The sequence below is a fragment of the Fonsecaea nubica genome (genome assembly GCF_001646965.1).
Source record: "Fonsecaea nubica strain CBS 269.64 chromosome Unknown Scaff117, whole genome shotgun sequence".
Lineage (NCBI taxonomy): Eukaryota > Fungi > Ascomycota > Eurotiomycetes > Chaetothyriales > Herpotrichiellaceae > Fonsecaea > Fonsecaea nubica.
Genome location: NW_019173790.1, coordinates 1 through 17,501, shown reverse-complemented (window position 1 = coordinate 17,501; position 17,501 = coordinate 1). Strand labels below are relative to the sequence as shown.

Below are 17,501 nucleotides of genomic sequence, written 5' to 3'. Positions count from 1 at the left end.
CCATGCATGCTTTTGGCGATATTCTGGGGACGAAAAAGTCATTGAGGCAACGATCATGATGTTGCCAGTGCGGCATTTCATGATTCGACGGATGGATGGATTAACAGAGTCAGTTGTCAGCTGGAAAGCGTTGACGTTCCATCCACTCCTGCCGCGTGCTTGGGCCACCGTATCATCAGGACATGGCGATGGATCCCACTCCCTCCCCACTCGGCCATGTCGCACTCGATGAACGGCCGCGTACCTCTCGTGCCTTTCGTCCTTGCCTCGTCGTCGTCCTCACCGCGGTGGTGGTCACCGACCTCTACAAACCCATGTCGAATGTAGAATGGATACCCCGCGGGAGTCGCGGCCAGGACGACAGGAACGTCCAATCTGTCCGCCCAGGGAAAGATCCACGCCAACAATCTGCTCGCGATGCCCCTGCGCAGGTGTGATGGGGAGAACGTCCCGATCCCGCGCACCTCGAAGCAGTGCATGACTCCGAACGTGGCGGAGAGGGCGGCTTCGACGGTCTGGTCCCAGTGTTCGTGGAGGGCGCGGTGGGCGGATGATGGCAGGTCGACGACCTCCGTATCGACATTCGTCGGAGGTTGCGATGCGGAGGAGGTCAAGCTTGGTATTTCGACTTTGCTCTGGGTCTCTGTCGTACTTTTTGAGACGGATGGTTGTATTCTGTGTTCCTGTTCTTGTCCTGGCAATGGGTGATATTGGAACTCGGCAAACGCGACGACGACACCTCCAGCGGCAGACACTATGTCACTCTGTGCCGTTGGCTGCGGCAGGTCCAGGTCCAGGTCCAGATCCAGATCGCGAATGACCAGGTGCTCCATGCGCGGTACATGCCGACCCAACCCGTCGGACTCGAGACCGACGATACGGGGATATTTCAGCTCGCTGAGGAGCTCGACCCTGGTGCACGCCTCGAGCCATTCGCGAGCCTCCTCGGCGGGGACGTTGCCGTATCTCAACTGTCCTAGCGGAGTGGTGGTCAAGGACGAATGTTTGATGCGTGCGATATCCGGGATCACGTTATCTGCGTCGTCTAAGGAGATGTGGATAGGGTCGGTCAGGTGCATGTTTATGCTAGAAAAGGGAATTTTCTGGCGTTTATGGGTTGAGGGAGGTGGGTGGGTGGGCTAACTATGAGCAATACAAGACGTGGCCACCAGTGCCACTAACCAGTTGTGCCAGTGCAGTTTAGCGAGGGGGAGGAATGGCGCAAGGGTGTGGTTCAGCCTCGTCAGCCCCCTCCTTCCACAGGAGCAGAGGGTGATTAGGTGATTTGTTTCCAACCACAACCAAATGAATTCAACAGCTTAGAACACAGGTACAAGCAGGATATGGCTCGTAGGAGGTACAGAGAGCGGAGGAGACGCGGGGAAACCCTGGAGGAGCGACGCGTCGAGACCTCGGTATCCCGCATCGTCTAACTCGGCTCAGAGCTCGTCTGCCCGAGTCGTCCACAAGCAACACAGACATATCCCAGGTTCAACAAAATAGCATTGGACAACCGGTACCGAGTTCCAACTTGTTCTACGAGGTTAAGGCTTTCCAACTGGCACCACAAGGTTACTTATTACTTGGAGGTACCGACCGTTTCGCTTATCCAAGGTCAAGTGAAGTGGGTAGTCCACTGGCTAATTGCTGACACTGTGCCTCGGAAACTTGGTGTCCAAGGACTTAAAGGACATTATTACACGGTTTTTTTGTTTCATTTTCATCCTTTTTCTGGTTGATCTTGACAATCTACACAACATCCCTGCGAGTTTTCGACGGGACCTTTTGTTTGTGTCTGCGCCCATATCAACATCACAATAACGAACGACCCGCCATGTCGATAACAACCCCCCTCACCCAGCTGCTGGGTATCAAGCACCCCATCCTCCTGGCTGGTATGGGTTCGACGTCGGGTGCTCCTCTTGCGGCGGCCGTGACGAATGCCGGTATGTTGTCTTGATCGAAAACAACCCTCCCTGCCGTCGCTCCTTGTTCTCGTTTTTCCAGGACGCATGCTAAATTCCATGAGAGGCGGCCTCGGGGTGATTGGTGGAGTGGGATACACGCCCAAGATGCTCAAGGAGATGATAGAGGAGTTGAAAGTGAGTGGATGTTTTGTTCGCAGTTACTTTGGCCGAGACGGATGGGCACCGACACCCGCCAAAAAAGCTGGGGAAATAAGGGAGAAAAAAGAAATCGAATTGTATTACAGAGGCTGAATTTGTCACTTCTCGCTCGAACAGGCTGCTCTCAAGGACCCTTCAGCCCCCTTTGGCGTCGATCTCTTGCTCCCACAAGTCGGCGGCAATGCGCGAAAGACCAATGTGAGTAATGTCCTCCCCCATTCTGGCTCCCTTAAATCGAAAATGTCCTTCAATTTTGGTCCCTCGTGTGGCCGCTGATCGCCCTCTTCTAATGTCTCAATCTGCAGTCGGACTACACAAAAGGTGCCCTCGATGAACTCATCGACATCATCATCGCCGGTGGCGCCAAACTCTTCGTCTCGGCCGTGGGAGTCGCCCCCAAACACGTCGTTGACAAGCTGCACAAACACGGCGTGCTTTATATGAACATGGTTGGACACCCGAAGCATGTCCACAAGGCGTGCCAGGCTGGCGCCGACATCATCTGCGCCCAGGGAGGAGAAGCTGGAGGTCACACTGGCGAAACGGCCACGACGTGAGTGAGACTGATCTATTTTCGTACGACGAGAAAATGCTGGTGCATCATTGGCATTGCGGTACGCCCTGCCCCCCAATGGAACGGAATCGCTGACCCTTGACTGTGAAGTATCTTGATTCCCGCTTGCGCCGATATTGTCAAGAACTATACCTCCCCACTGACAGGCAAGGCCGTCGAACTCGTCGCCGCCGGCGGCATTTTCGACGGTCGCGGCATTGCGGCAGCCTTGTCGCTGGGCGCCTCGGCCGTCTGGGTCGGCACACGATTCGTCACGGCCAAAGAATCCGGCGCCGCCGAGGCCGCCAAGAGGGCCATCCTCGCTGCGGGCTTTGACGACACCATCAAGTCGACAATCTGGACCGGCCGTCCCCTCCGCGCCATTGCCAGCCCTTATGTCCGGAACTGGGAGACGAAGCGACGGGACGAGATCGAGGAGCTGCAAAGTAAAGGCATCCTTGTCCTGAACCACGAGTTGGAGAAGTTGGAGAAGACCGGAGGCCTCACCGAGGAGATTGAGGATCAATCGGCGTGCATGTACGTCTACTCTTGCTCCTCCCACCACGGTATCGCCGCAAGAAGTGTTTGCTAACATGTAATTTTTTTTCTTCTAAATATAGGCCGGCCGGCCAGGTCTCTGGTCTCGTTAACACGCCAAATCAGACTGCAGCAGAGATTGTGGAGGAGATGATGGATGGCGCTGTCAAGGTGCTGAACCGTGTTGGGGGGTATTTGAAGCCGAGTGCCAGACTGTGATTGTATTTGGCCGCAAAGGAAGGGAAAGACGAAAAGAGGGATGTGTGAGTCTTTGAACGGAGCACAGGATAGGTTTCCCTAATTGCCATCGCCTTGCCTTGCTGTGATGTGCTGCGCTTCTGGATAGTAGGCGATGGCGCATTGCTGTGGTCCGTAGCTCACCAACGCCTTCGTCTTAGGGAGTTGCTCTCCCACCTTGAAGCAATCATAGATGTCTAGACGTATTCCCTACCGCAGCAGGAGGCAACTCGCTTGTTCTTTTGGCTCTGCGAGGGCCTCAGGCTTTATTGGGGTTACCGCTCTCCTCCTCAGCCTTTCCGGTTACTCCAAAGCATATCGACTACCGCGCTACCAGCCTCGTGCCCCACCCCGCAGCCTCGCGAGAACCCGTGGTGCGCGAGGGTAAGCAAGCGAAATTTCAAATTCCTACCAAACCACAGGGACATGGTCGATTCATTCGGACCAACTATCTAAAGTCATCCCCAATCTACCGAGATACGAAAAAGAGTCTCCATGGCCGGGGAAACCCCGTTCTCGCCGTCTCCGGACAAACCAGTCGTCGCCGTGGCAGGTGGTACCGGCGACCTGGGCACACGGCTGACCGAGACGTTTCTCTCCGCCGAGCTGCGCGACCGGCTGTCGGGGTTCGTGCTGCTCGCTCGTCGCTACACAGCCCGGATGGAACGATGGAGGGACTCTTTAGGTGCCGAGGTGCGCATTATCGACGACGACGACGAGGGCGACGGGGTGACGGGGTGTGATGAAAACGATCTGATCATGGCGTTGGACGGGGTCGATGTCCTTGTTAATGCGTGAGTAATTTTCTCGATATCTTGTTTCTACGCACAATTACCTTGCAGCGGTATACACGTACTTTGTCTCTCTTTTCTCTGTCCTCTCTTTGAGGTGTATGGCGGCCTACACGTTCCAACCACTCCCCCAACCCCCCCGACCCTTTTGAAAAGGACACTACGGCTGAAATCCCACCCTTCTCCCTTCATAGCATATCATCATCAGGCGCCCGACTGCGCGACAAGATCGCCCGCGCGCTCCCCCAGACGCGGGTGAAGCTGTACTTCCCGTCCGAGTTCGGGGTGGACCACACGCTGCACGACTTCCGCGTGCCGGAGTGGGACGGCAAGAAGGCGCACTACGCGCTGACCCGGCAGGTTTTGGCGCCCACGAACATCCAGGTCTGCAGGATCTTCAACGGCCTGTTCCTCCACAGCGGCGTCGGGCCCTGGTACGGCTTCCACACGGCCAAGGACGTTTACCAGGCCGTAGGCTCCCTCGACCAACACGTCAGTTTCACCGAAATCGGCGACATCGCCCGCGTCCTGTGTCTGCTCGCCGAGCGCGCCATGCGTGGTGGCCCCGTGCCCCCGCAGCTCCGCATCGCAGGCACCAACGCGAGTTTTCGCGACGTCGCTCGGCTCATGACCGCGGCGGGCGCGGGTGCGGGTGCGGGTGCGGGCGAGAAGAAAGAGATCGAGCTCAAGAGCGTCGAGTTGGAGGCGTTCCGCAACCGCATCCTGAACCGCCAGTACGAGGACCGCGGGCCCATCCCGTGTCTGCGCTTCATCATGGGCGACGGGCGCGCAGACTACAGAACCACGGAAGAAGGTGGGCTGGGCAACGATAACGACCTCGTCAACCCGGACCAGAGGCATTTTGTGTGGAAGACCATGAGGGATTTGGCCGTCGAGACCAAGGGGAGACCGAATGTGAATGCTTGATACACCACGACTCCCTTTTTCTTTGCTTGCTTGTCACCTGAAAAGAAGGGGGGGTTAGAAGGCATCACACCGATTCAGACAGAGGCGCAAGGGTGTCTATGTTTTCGCGTCGACTATATTTACGCCGTCTAAGCCAGCTCTACCCACTCACTCGCCCCTCCTATCTATCTACGCCGATGGCGGGCGTGCTATCGCATCCGCGCGGCATTCCACATCTCAAATTCCAGCAACATCTCCCTCGTGATGCTCTTGGGCGTCTGCCCGATCGCCTTGCGAACGTCGTCGGACACGATGATGTCGCGGTCCGCGTCAAAGGCGTTTTCCCCGGCTGTCTGGCAAATGGCCACGACCTCGGCACCCGAAAACCCTTCTGTGGCACTGGCGAATTCTCCGACGTCGTCCTCGAGGCTGTCGGGATTGTCATAGACGCCTTCGAGGCGCTTGTGGAAGATCTCCTTCCTCGCTTCCACGTCCGGCGGACCGATGTAGACGATGTTGTCAAATCTGCCCGGACGCAGAAGGGCCGGGTCGATGTTTTGCGGCTTGTTGGTCGCGGCGACGACAAACACGTTGCGCAGCTCCTCGAAGCCGTCCATCTCGTTGAGCAGCGTGGTCAGCACGTTCAGGTCACTGCCACTCCTCCCGCGCGAGGCGATCGCGTCGATCTCGTCAAAGAAGATGATGCTCGGGCTGGCCGCGCGCGCTTTGCGGAACACCTCGCGCGTCGCCCGCTCGCTCTCGCCCACGTACATGGAAATCAGCTCGGCGCCCTTGACGGCCAGAAAATTCAGCCCGGCTTCCGTCGCCAGCGCCCGCACGAGCAGAGTCTTGGAGCACCCCGGCGGGCCGTACAGCAGGACTCCCTTCTTGGGTTGTAGGCGCAACTTCTTCATGCGGTCGGCGAACCGCAACGGGCGCTCCACGGCGTTGTGCAGTTGTCGCTTGACTTCGTGCTGGCCGCCGATGTCGGTCCATCGGACGTTGGGCGTCTCGAGGAATATCTCCTGCAGGGCAGACGGTCGGACCTGTTGTAGGGCAGTCTCGAGGTCTGCGGGCTCTATCACCATGGGAGACCCTCCATCGCCTTCTGCTGCCTCGTGAGCCGGCAGGTGCTTCGATGCCAAGTGGATCGTCACCCGAAGAAGAGCCCGCAGATCGACGCCCACGTATCCGTGAGTCCTCTCTGAAATTTCCTGCAAAAGGTCGTCCCCCGGGATACTGTCCTCGCCTCGCAGGGCCAGCAGGATCTCTTTCCTCTGAAGCGCCGAGGGGATCGGCAACTCAATCTCGGCCGCAAATCTGCCTTCTGTCCGCAGCCTTTCGTCAACGTCATTCGGATGCCTGGCTTCAGCGACCACTAGGGTAGGGCTTCCCTTGATGCGCTCAAACATCAAGTCCAGTTCACGGGACACAGTAGAAGAGCTGCTAGTGCCGGAACCTTTGATGATATACTCTGGCCTCACGAGGACGAGACAGGGATCTGGTGAAGCGTGGATCTCTGTCCCTGGCATCCAGGATCGGACCGCAGGCCACGCGCAATCAGCCAAAGCAGTAATCACGGCAGATTTGCCCGTGCCTTTAGCCCCATATAGAAGAAGGCCCTGCACAGGCTCGTACGCTTGGAAATGCTGTTTGGCAACCGGATTGCAGAGATCGCTCACGATGTCCTGCACTTGAGCAATCTGCGATCGTATCCCGCCGAGGTGCTTTGGTTCGAAAACAATAGTCACTGGCTGATCGGATGTCTCTGAGCTGACGACGCGAAATGTCGTGTCCCTGGTCACGCGTGCAAACAGGGAGTCAGGCACACCCACGTCCTTGACGACAAACTCGACTGCTCCGGCCTTGTCCGACTTGTTGGGCAGCGGACAGTGTAGTCGCTGGGACACGACCATATATTCGCCCGTAGGGGAGATGTAAGAGGCGATCTGTTTCGACCAGGACTTCGAGTCAGTCGTGTCAGCGTCCGGCTGGCCTCCCGGCACCTTCTGGACCGTCACCGAGAGGGAACTCGGCAGAGGATGTGGCCAGCGCGAGATGGTGACTTTATCGCCCAACTTGAACCCGTAGGCTTCCTGGAGCAATCTCGACGTCTGGACGATCGAGTCCTTCATCCCCGGGCCCAGACCCTGCCACGCAACGGCGAGTTTTCTCTTGCCATTGGTGTTATCCCCGTCCGCTCCTCGGAGTTCACAGATGTCCCCGGACTTGAGCTTCAGCGAGAGCATCGACACGGCCGTCAGCCCGATTCTAAAAGGGTCTTTGTCCGCGCCGGCCGGACGCACAATGAAGTTGGACATGGTTCCGAGACCGTACCTATCGACATGGTTGTATTGCCAGGTATGATGCGACAAAGGAAAAAAATATCCACGAAAATCCGTAATGGAGCATTTTACTTCTTTATGCCTTGGCGGGTCGCGTCACGTGAGATGAACAGAGGTCCCCAATCGGGTACCATTGAAGTCTACGGTTCAATGGAGTGATCGAAGGCATCTAGAGAGCGTTTGACGTGTTGCGGAGATGGAAATAAAGTTCATTGCAAGGACTCAAGGGAGTCTCTCTTGCCTGCACTACGAGTGACCCTCTTGGTTAGGCCGGCATCATCTCCTACGTCTCGTCCTGTAGTTCCTTCGTAGCTGGTATCAGCCATTTCCTGAGGCTTTGAATCTTCAGGGCTTTCTTCTCGAATGTCCGCGGCTCGTGGAACGCTCTCCCAGCCCTCCCCATCGTCCATCTTCGAAGCAGAGGTCACCTCTTTTACAACTTTAGCCCCTTCACTTTCGGCTCCGTTCCAAGCACCACAGCCACTGCATCTCCAACGACCCAGTTCTTCAAGTGTCCTCACGCCAGGAGGTGCTTGACCATTGACCAAGCGACATCTGGCGCACAACAGGACCAATCTGTTCTTGGCCGCGGTTTCATCCTCACCAAGAAGAACATCCAGTATGCGGTCGTACCAGTGAGGCGGCTGCTCATACGTGGTGCTAGAAGCAGGCGGCATGCTGGAGAAAGCATTTGGAGCGAAACCGGGAGAGTCTGGCGTAATCTCTATTGGGCTATGTGCCATCACAGGGGCCGCATGTGGTGATGGGCCATGAGTTGGCGACATAGGCGCAGAGCCAGTCTGTTCGTTCGGTTGCTGAGGGAATGGCATGGAGCTGTGTCTTCCTGGAATATTTGCCGTTGGCGGAGGTGCGATACCAGTCCTCTGAACAGGGCGCTGGTCTGTGGCAGGAATCGCCTTTCTCTTCGGACCCGATTGCGGCTGTTTCGAGGGAGACTTTGTCGGTGGAGCGCCTCCATATTTCTGCAATAGCTCCTGAGTACTGTCGTACTTTGTAGCTTTCTTCAGATCTGCAATCTTTTGCTCTCGCTGCTTCTGTAAATGCTCCAAATATGCTTGCTGACGGCTTATCCTCCAACCAAAGAAGGCGGCGATGGATGTGCGGACCACGTATATGAGGATCGGAGAACCGACAAGACCGGCATAGTGATAGATCGACCAGTTCTGTGGTCCAAGGACGAGAACAATGACCAAAGTGTAGAGAAGGTATGTGAGGGTGGTATAAAGAGTCCACAGGGCCTTGATCCGGCGGTCTCGACTGCGACTTGTGTCAAGGGCAAGGTTTGCGGTGGTGATTTGTGAGGACAGTTTGGAGAGGGCTTTCTCGAATGATGCAGGGGAGTTGGCATCTCCCTTGTATGGCAAGTCAGTCATTGTCAGAGTGTTTTGGGCGGGCGCGTGCTCACCTTCCAGAGCCACGACATGCTGGCGCGCCTCATTATCGAAGCTGAGAATCCCAGGTAACAGAAAAGGGCTAGTTATGAGGAGCTGCGTGCCATTGAAGGGTCGTGACTTATTGACAACAGCATCATGCGCCAAGTTCGGGGCACACGCATGCGACGACCATGGATAATGAATCGATGTCCGCCTGCGTCACAGCGAGAATAACGAAAACGTGTTGTCACGTCAGGTCAGCCTGGCGGGCCAGTTGCCCAGTTGCCAGTTGCAGGCTGCGCTTGGGCTTGGAGAGCATTTTCCGTCAATGCGGGGAACGCCACGACTATGATATAATTCCAGCTTCAATGCTTGCATGCTTGCGCTTCAATTTTCTTGTCCACTTCCACGCTGAACCTCAGTGACAGTCCGTCATGGCATCTCCTTCCTACACGCGAAAGCTCCTCGGAGAGTCTTCACGGAGCCTGTTTGCAGCACGGCGTTCGATATGTTGGAACTGCCAACAGCCCGTCAGATCTCTCGCCAACCAGAGACGAAAGATTAGCAGTTACGGCTACACCCAAGCTAAAGCCCTTGTATATTCCAAGTATGGAGAGCCTCAAGATGTCCTATCACTACATGGTCACTCTATTTCACCCGCATCTGGGACGAACGTCGTCCTCCGAATGCTCGTCGCCCCGATCAACCCTGCCGACGTCAATCAGATCCAGGGTGTGTATCCTGCGAAACCAGAGATGACAACAGCTCTCGGTACCTCAGAACTCTCGGCGGTGGGTGGGAATGAAGGTGCGGCGGAGGTCATCAGTGTCGGTTCTGGGGTGAAATCCCTCGAGAAAGGAGATTGGGTTATTATGAAGACTACCAGTATGGGCACCTGGCGGACACACATGGCGATAGACGAGAGCAAATTGATCAAAATTGACAACAAGGAGGGACTGTCCCCCCTCCAGGTCGGGACCGTCTCCGTCAACCCCTGCACGGCATACCGCATGCTCCTTGACTCGGCAAAATGGAGTTTCCGCGGAGACGAGTGGTTCATCCAAAACGGGGCCAACAGCGGCGTGGGAAGAGCCGCCATACAGCTGGGGCGGGAGTGGGGATTCAAGAGCATCAATGTAATCCGGGGTCGGGAGAATAAGGAGGAGGAACAGAAACTTCGCCAAGAGCTGCTTGATATTGGAGCCACCAAAGTCATCACCGAAGAAGAACTACAAGGTCGCGAGATCCGAGACCAGATCAAAGAGTGGACAAATGGAGGACGAGAGCAAATCAAAGTTGGCCTCAACTGCGTGGGTGGGAAGCCCGCCACGGCCCTTGCCAAATTCCTCAGCCCCGGAGCGACCATGGTGACATATGGAGCAATGAGCAAACAACCTCTCATGTTACCTGCATCGCTCCTGATCTTCAAGGAGATCTCCTTCAATGGGTTCTGGGTGAGCAAGTGGAGTGACCGGCACCCTGACCAGAAGAAACAGACGGTGGACGACGTCCTTCGCCTCACCAGAGAAGGGCGATTCAAAGATATACCGGTGCAGGAGTGCAGATGGGGATGGAACACTGAACTTGACCTTTTGAAGCAAGCGGTCCAAGGCACCCTCGGGGGCTTCCGGCCGGGTAAGGGCGTTTTTGTGTTTGAAGAGACGTGAGCGGGTTGATGTACTCGCTTCTTGTACAGGACATGTCTTTGGGATACTCCGTGGTGCGAAATGGTGCGTTGCTCTGCCCTTTGCTCAGTGATATGGGGGTTTTCTGCTACGCAATCTTCTTCTGGTTGCACTCTCCAGCGACCCATGTACCTGAAGCCAAAGGCGAAGCTGATGATGTATGATCTATGTTCACATACTCACCCACTAGGTGCACTGTAAGTTTATACACATCAAGTACATGGTTATTTAGTAGCCGTGGCGAGTGTTACAAGCGCTATCTACCTGTGGTGCTGTGTTGGTAGTAACGCTGGATGGGCAATGACAAAGGAGATACTATCGGATTGACAAATTCACGGCGGAAATAAGACCCATCACCCATCGCCCATGACACGCACGCACGCACGCGCCTTTTGCTTGTCAAGAGATAATCGTACCAAAAGAAAAAAAAGGCGGAAGTAAGTATGAGCAAAGCAACCCCCAATCCTACCTACTAGTAACCTTGTCGGTACCGTCCGCATTTCCGCCCAGTAAATCGACCTTGTGTGCGCGGGGATTCCGCCCACTAGCACCAGAGTCAGAAAAGGGCATTTCTACCCGTTTCGGGTCTATTCAACGCTTGGCGAAGCCTTGCGCTGCTTTTGAGACTGCAACAGCTCCCGGCACAGCTTTACGTGCAGCGAAGACGCCTGATGATGATGATTCACCGGATGAGCCTTGAGGATCTGTACGTGTACCAATATCAATGCTTGTTGTGTAGGTGTCTATCGCAGCTATTCCTACATTACCATCTATATAACCTCGCAAAAGTGGATAGCAACCAGTCATATTGTCCCGATCCCCCTTCGATGCAATCCCGGCGACTGCCCTTTCTCCTTCAAGCCCACTTCCCAAGCAGACTCATCAAAATCATACCGGCGAACAAGCTGAACCCACCAAGAAGGGTCTTTGCCGTTGTCGTGTTCAGCATCTCGCCACCATCTAGGATCCAATCTCGTGCCAACATATCGACCAGCGCGACCCAGATCAAAATGCCGGCGCTCAGGGAGTCTAGCGTACCAATCGCCACAATGGTATTCTTCTCGTTCCCGTTGAAATCGTGGATCACACCCAGACCGATTGCCATGCCGATGGGTGTGATCAGGGCGTATGCGAACGCCATAAAGAATTTGGTGGGCCAAAAGCGGGCGAAATCCGAGGGTAGCAGAGCAATCCGTGCACCAAGTGCGAGGCCTTCAAAGAATTGGTGAAATACAATCACAATCAACAGTGTTTTGTAGAAGGAATCACCCGCCACTACCAGCGTCAGGCCGATGAGGATGCTGTGAAACAGGATACCTGCTTCCATCACCATGACCGAAAGCTTCGAGTTGGGATTGGCCGGGTCGAGAGGGTTGCCATGATTATGGCCAAGATTTGCGAGGTTGTTGGAGTTGTATGCTGACGCATGAGGATCAGTCAAGCTTTTTGAGATCGGCGTAGATTCTCCTTCCTTCGCGAATGCTGAGACGGTGGCCGTCTCTTCGGGGCCTGCGCCCCTCTGCTGTTGAAGAGAGGCTCCTCGCGCGAGAACGATGCGGTGGCCGATATACTCGACAAGGAAAGCAAGGATAATTCCAGCCATGACAATCGCAGATGTTGTACCTTCGTACTCGAGCACACCAAGACATTCATTGTTAAACATCAATGATGCGTGAGTATAGAGATGGACGAAAGCAGTCGATAGAATAACCCCGGTGCCGAATTGCTTGACAATGGTGAATACGAAAGTGTTTACAGTTTTGAAGGGGAGCTTGGTGAGCAACAATGGTGCGTAGACGCCGATTGCGCTGGTGACCAAGACAACGAAAAGTGTACCGATTCTGAGCGGGATGTCGTAGTCTCGCTGTGTCAAGCCGCAGTTCCGCTCTTCACTGACGCTTTCGCTCCCACCAACGGGAACGCAATGCCTAGACATCATTAAGCACTGGACGCGTTTTATAGACAATGGTAGCTTACTCTACCCCAGCGTGAAAATGGCAATCAAGCTCCTCCTCACCCTCAGAATGCTCATGATCATCATGGTCCTCATGATCTTCGTGATCCTCGTGTTCATCATGGTCTTCTGAGACAGTAGCTCCTTCGGCAAGGACCAATACTTCTGAGCCATCTGGGGCGAAGCAGTACCTTGGTTCATTAGCTCAGATATCTTTCTCCATGCAAGCGCTCAGCGCTCACTGTTCATCTCCATGGCCATGGCATCCGGTGTATTGCGCCGGCGGTTCTCCAGTTGCGGTTGCGATCGTTGAGATCATGACTTCTTCTCCAGCACCATTGATGCAGAAGCTGATAGTCTGTCAGCTTATGTATATCCATTCGCCTCTGTAAAAGCTTACATATCAGCACCATGTGCATGACACCCTGTCACAGCGGTAGTTTGACCGGTAGTTGTGGCGGAAGCAGACACCGACGCTGGTAGAGTTGCCGTCGACAATGTCGTAGGAGCGACGGAAGAATAGGTTTGCAGAGCAGTCTCTTCACCATCCGGGCCATAGCAGTACCTGCAACTCCTTGTCAGCGAAGGCCGTGTGAGTAGACCAGAATGTCGTACTCGACGGAGGAATGATTGTGGCAACCAGTGTATGTTTGAGCATAAACGGCACTTTGGAATGCCAGCACTAAGAAAATAGTTGCCAGCATGATGAAGAACCCTTGGGATACAAAATAGACACTATAGCAGTAATGTGACGGCGAATGAAAACGAAACACAATGTCCAATGCTGGAAAAAGAGCACTCGAGACACAAAGACTGTCCAAGTCAACACGATACTAGGGAAGTATCTTGCCTCGTTACCTTGGTCTTGTATGAAAGTGGAAGGAGCCATATATGCTACCCTTCAACTCAACGTTGTCTCTGTGATTTCGTCGGCACGATTGACGATCGGCGCGACGGCCTCGGAAAAGAAGATTTTCAACAGTGACCCCACCCTTTGACAAACGGAAACTCGATATTCTCGCATCTTCCTCTCCCAGTAGACCGTAGGACCACTTGGCAAGGCTATATCGCATTGGGAGGAGGCGGGCCAAAGCTCGGAGTGGAAGGCTCGGTGGAAACATCGCAGGCGCCAAGTCGTTGGCGGGAACGGACGATTGTCCAAGACATAAGGTCCTCAATTTTGGAAAGTTTGAATCCATGAGTATGGGCAAGTCCAAATAGTAGGAAGCTGAGTGGTAGGCGTAGTAGATGTAGTTGGCCAAGGCTCTGGGTTTAAGGTACTCATTTTTGTCTGGGCGTTTCCGCAGCGGAGCGGAAATGTCTTGGCACAAGGAAGCATACTGCCCTAGACTCGGACCTGAGCGCTGCAATGGGGAGTTTATATCGATGGTGACCACACACGTGCCGCTCCACCAAGGCCTTCTCCTCGCTATGGAAGAGCTGTAATCGGTATTATGACCTCAAATGCCATGTCATGATTGGATCGCCAATGCCGCTAGGACCCTTCATATCGCCACCTCATGCTGGTCCTCGCTTGTGATAGCCTCGTGGTACGCTTTGGCACAAACGAATACTCCCGCCTTTGCTTCCATCATACCAGCCGATCGAGGAACTGAGCAGAAAATTTTTCCTTGAAGTCATGCGGCCATCGATCATGGGTGGAGGAGGAGGTTGGGGGAAAGCCGACAAGTCGACGGATCAGGTTGCGTACCTTGCATACGTCCCGAACATGAGAGAGTAAAGGCCGGGTATAAAATGGAGCTGTAGATCCAGTCATTGAGTCGGGAGACATCGCCATCCGCAACCTCAGAACTCCTCCATCTTCCTGACTGGCCCGCTTCAAGTCCAGAAAAAATGTCTCTCGTTTTCAAAGCTCTGTTCGTTTCCGCAATCGCGGGCGTCCTTGCGGCACCTACGCAGCTGGTAGCACGTCAAGAAGCCCCCCCGTCCGAGATTAAGGCCTGGGATGCCGGTGCTGTCTCGGAGTTCCAGATTCACGAAAGCTGCAATGTCACCCAGGCAACTCAGATTGCAGCCGGTTTGGACGAAACCATCTTGCTCGTCGAGCACGCCAAAGAGCATGTCCTCCGGTTCGGCAACACCTCTGACATCTATCGTCGTTATTTCGGGGACCGACCTCCCCATGAAGTCATCGGTGCCTATGAGATTATCATCCATGGTGACAAGAAACGTGTCCTGTTCCGCTGTGATAACCCCGACGGCAACTGCGATATTCCCAGTGAGTTGAACATGTCGTCTCGAATGTGACATTGACTGAGACATCCCTAGCATATGCTGGCCACTGGCGTGGAGAGAATGGCACCGACGAGACCGTCATCTGCGACCTGAGTTATCAGACACGCCGGTGGTTGAGTTCGATGTGCGCACTTGGATATACTGTCGCTGACTCGCCTACCAACACATTCTGGGCTTCCGATTTGCTGCATCGCCTTTACCATGTGCCCGTCATTGGCTGGGGACATATCGAGCATTTCGCCGACGACTATGAGGAAGTCGTCGAGCTTGCTGCTGGTGACACCCCCGAGTCCACGCATGACAGCGATACCTTGCAGTACTTTGCACTTGAGGTGTACGCGTTTGATATTGCCGTTCCAGGCGTTGGATGTCTTGGTGGGGAAGGGTCTGGCGCAGCACCACCGCCACCAGCAACAACTAGCTCGCCAACGACGCCAGAAGCTCCGTCATCAACGGCCCCTCCACAGGAATGCCACACTCATGAGGGAGGTGATGTGCACTGCAGTTAGGAATAATTAGGAATGCGGGTGAAGTGGAGAGGGAAGATATTATCGAGTGTGAAATAACACATCGAAGACACGCAATGCGCAACAAAACCCATGGATCAACTCCCAAAGTACATAGTATCGAGATAGAAAAATGATGAAGTAATAGCCAAATGCATCGTGGCCTCGATCATCGAATAACATACCTGCTAACCATCCTTACCAATCTAGTCATGTCGCTTGTAACCAACTCCATGGCCCGCAAAGTAACTAATCGTAGAGCAGCGATTTTTGTAGGGAGGGAAGAACCTCTCAGTGGCCCCAAAAGCGGCCGCATTGACCGCCAAACTCGGAACTCGACGGGAAATCTCCCCGCAATGACCTGCCTAATCGGTACCAAACATCTCCTAAGGACATTGCCTAGAGGGCAGAATTCCGCGACCACTCAAAGGTCTGAACGGCAAAGTTTCCCTATCAAAGTGACGACGGAATTTCTGATATGCCTTGGCCATTCAGAGCAAGGTTATTCGCTCCCAGTAATACTCTGCACTGTAGTCGTCGTTGCCCCTGCCGCCGCCAGTCAAATAGCGTACAATCTCCGTGGAGCCATTCCTAGGTCGCATGAGAAAGGCAATAAAGAAACAAGTCGAGCTGGTCACAGTCTCTGATGTTCTTTTGTCAACCCTCTGCTTTGTCGGGTGACCAACAATTCCTCAATTTACGTGATGCTCATGAACATAACCAAGGATCCTTGAGCAGTTCTTGGGCCACTGCACGATCCTCTGGCAACCACCGAAGCATTCTTCCAACGAACCGGAGAAACCATCTCTTGTCCTCGCCAGAAAGTTTGGTGATAGTACATTCCAGACCTATACCACAAGGCTTGCCGACTTTCCTGTTAATCAAGATCCCTTTTGAAGGAATTAGCAACACAATTTCACGGGTTTTATGAAGATCACGGGTTAGAACTATAGCGCGTACATTCTGGTGTGAAAAACTGAGCGTTTGACTCTCCCCGGACAAGGAGCTGCTTGGGTTGTGGGCCAAGGAACGATATCATCTCATTAAGATGCATATCGGGTGCGTAGGTATCAGTACCCGAGTCGAAAGCTTGAAAGAGCGATCGGCCTTCCAATAAATCCCAGATCTGTCATTTGATCAATTTACGAAACGAGCGTTAGATTTCGTGAAGAAACTATACCATTACACCAAGATTCCATATATCAGCGCTGTATGACCAGCCAGCACGTAGGATTACTTCAGGGCCTGTAAGAGGTCAGGCTGGATGGGGTGGTTGAATGTGCCATCGAACGACCGAACGGCAAGTCCAAAATCTGCGATTTTAGGACGTCCAGGAGGACCCCTTAGATCTCCAAAGTTCCGGTGAGCATATATACGTCGGTCGTCGTAAACTTTCGCTGGAGAAGGATGCCTTTGCTCCTCTTTAATGAGCTCGTTTATTATCTCTTCATCTTCAATCCCAAGTAAAATGTTGTCAGGCTTCAAATCTGAATAAATCAGCTTAATTCCTAGTCTTCGGAGTCTCAGATGAAGACACCTGTATGGATGATATGACACTGCGTGTGTAGGTAATCAAGTCCAGTCAACAGAAACTTGAGCAAGGGCTTGAGGAGATTACTAGGGAGGCATCCGTTTTGAAGACGGCGTGCGAACGTGGACAGGGTCTCCCTCATCGGCATGTACACAAGACATAAGTGTACTCCAAACCGACTTTGGGCTTCGAACGAATCTAGAACGGTCCTTATATAACGTAAACCTTCGTGCGTCGGACTGGCCTGTGCAATCTGTGTAGATAGGGCCAGTTCAGAGGATGTGGAGGGATTGTCTGTTGCATCCCTCGTGAGAACTTTCAGAGTGACGAATCGATTCTTCTGGAACCTCTACCTAACGAAGATATCAGAACAGTCCGACCCGGCATTATTTTGGTCGATGTTACCTTGTTACATCCTGAGCAAGCCAAGTAGTGGATGACCCTCCGAATCCCAATTTCGCCAATACTTTGTATCTTTCGTGGAAAATCTGGCCGATTGACACAGGATAGTAGTTTTCTGGATGGTATCTTGGAAGGGTCTCCTCTTCTATAGGCTCAGTGAACGTCATCGTTAGTCTTCGTCGTCTTGGGGCCAAAATTGCAGCCAGCCCGAAAACAGAGCGAGGAGAACACCGCGAATAGAACTTAGAAGTCGCGAGCATGTCTAGCCATCGAGGGGG

The 17,501-nt window shown here is 53.9% G+C and overlaps 8 protein-coding genes across 8 annotated transcripts; 4 read left to right on the top strand and 4 right to left on the bottom strand.

The window, feature by feature from the left end:
* Positions 1-116: 116 nt before the first annotated feature.
* On the bottom strand, positions 117-1,079 carry AYO20_10630 (hypothetical protein; the record flags this gene model as incomplete). Its single annotated transcript, XM_022648886.1, has 1 exon — positions 117-1,079. The coding sequence occupies one exon, from the start codon at positions 1,077-1,079 to the stop codon at positions 117-119; it is 963 nt and encodes a 320-aa protein (XP_022495123.1).
* A 755-nt stretch (positions 1,080-1,834) lies between these two features.
* Positions 1,835-3,435, top strand: AYO20_10629 (hypothetical protein; the record flags this gene model as incomplete). The annotated part of the gene is made up of 6 exons (XM_022648885.1): positions 1,835-1,946; positions 2,008-2,102; positions 2,244-2,324; positions 2,432-2,679; positions 2,791-3,216; positions 3,300-3,435. The coding sequence occupies 6 exons, from the start codon at positions 1,835-1,837 to the stop codon at positions 3,433-3,435; spliced, it is 1,098 nt and encodes a 365-aa protein (XP_022495122.1).
* Positions 3,436-3,948: 513 nt separating this feature from the next.
* Positions 3,949-5,171, top strand: AYO20_10628 (hypothetical protein; the record flags this gene model as incomplete). Its single annotated transcript, XM_022648884.1, has 2 exons — positions 3,949-4,247; positions 4,439-5,171. 2 exons carry the CDS (start codon positions 3,949-3,951, stop codon positions 5,169-5,171), a joined length of 1,032 nt encoding a protein of 343 aa, XP_022495121.1.
* A 188-nt stretch (positions 5,172-5,359) lies between these two features.
* On the bottom strand, positions 5,360-7,471 carry AYO20_10627 (hypothetical protein; the record flags this gene model as incomplete). The annotated part of the gene is made up of 1 exon (XM_022648883.1): positions 5,360-7,471. One exon carries the CDS (start codon positions 7,469-7,471, stop codon positions 5,360-5,362), a length of 2,112 nt encoding a protein of 703 aa, XP_022495120.1.
* A 233-nt stretch (positions 7,472-7,704) lies between these two features.
* On the bottom strand, positions 7,705-8,939 carry AYO20_10626 (hypothetical protein; the record flags this gene model as incomplete). Its single annotated transcript, XM_022648882.1, has 2 exons — positions 7,705-8,868; positions 8,922-8,939. The coding sequence occupies 2 exons, from the start codon at positions 8,937-8,939 to the stop codon at positions 7,705-7,707; spliced, it is 1,182 nt and encodes a 393-aa protein (XP_022495119.1).
* A 384-nt stretch (positions 8,940-9,323) lies between these two features.
* Positions 9,324-10,556, top strand: AYO20_10625 (hypothetical protein; the record flags this gene model as incomplete). Its single annotated transcript, XM_022648881.1, has 1 exon — positions 9,324-10,556. One exon carries the CDS (start codon positions 9,324-9,326, stop codon positions 10,554-10,556), a length of 1,233 nt encoding a protein of 410 aa, XP_022495118.1.
* An 874-nt stretch (positions 10,557-11,430) lies between these two features.
* Positions 11,431-13,232, bottom strand: AYO20_10624 (hypothetical protein; the record flags this gene model as incomplete). Its single annotated transcript, XM_022648880.1, has 5 exons — positions 11,431-12,502; positions 12,552-12,719; positions 12,771-12,878; positions 12,929-13,093; positions 13,144-13,232. 5 exons carry the CDS (start codon positions 13,230-13,232, stop codon positions 11,431-11,433), a joined length of 1,602 nt encoding a protein of 533 aa, XP_022495117.1.
* Positions 13,233-14,382: 1,150 nt separating this feature from the next.
* AYO20_10623 (hypothetical protein) lies at positions 14,383-15,293 on the top strand (the record flags this gene model as incomplete). The annotated part of the gene is made up of 2 exons (XM_022648879.1): positions 14,383-14,767; positions 14,818-15,293. The coding sequence occupies 2 exons, from the start codon at positions 14,383-14,385 to the stop codon at positions 15,291-15,293; spliced, it is 861 nt and encodes a 286-aa protein (XP_022495116.1).
* Between the last annotated feature and the right edge of the window lie 2,208 nt (positions 15,294-17,501).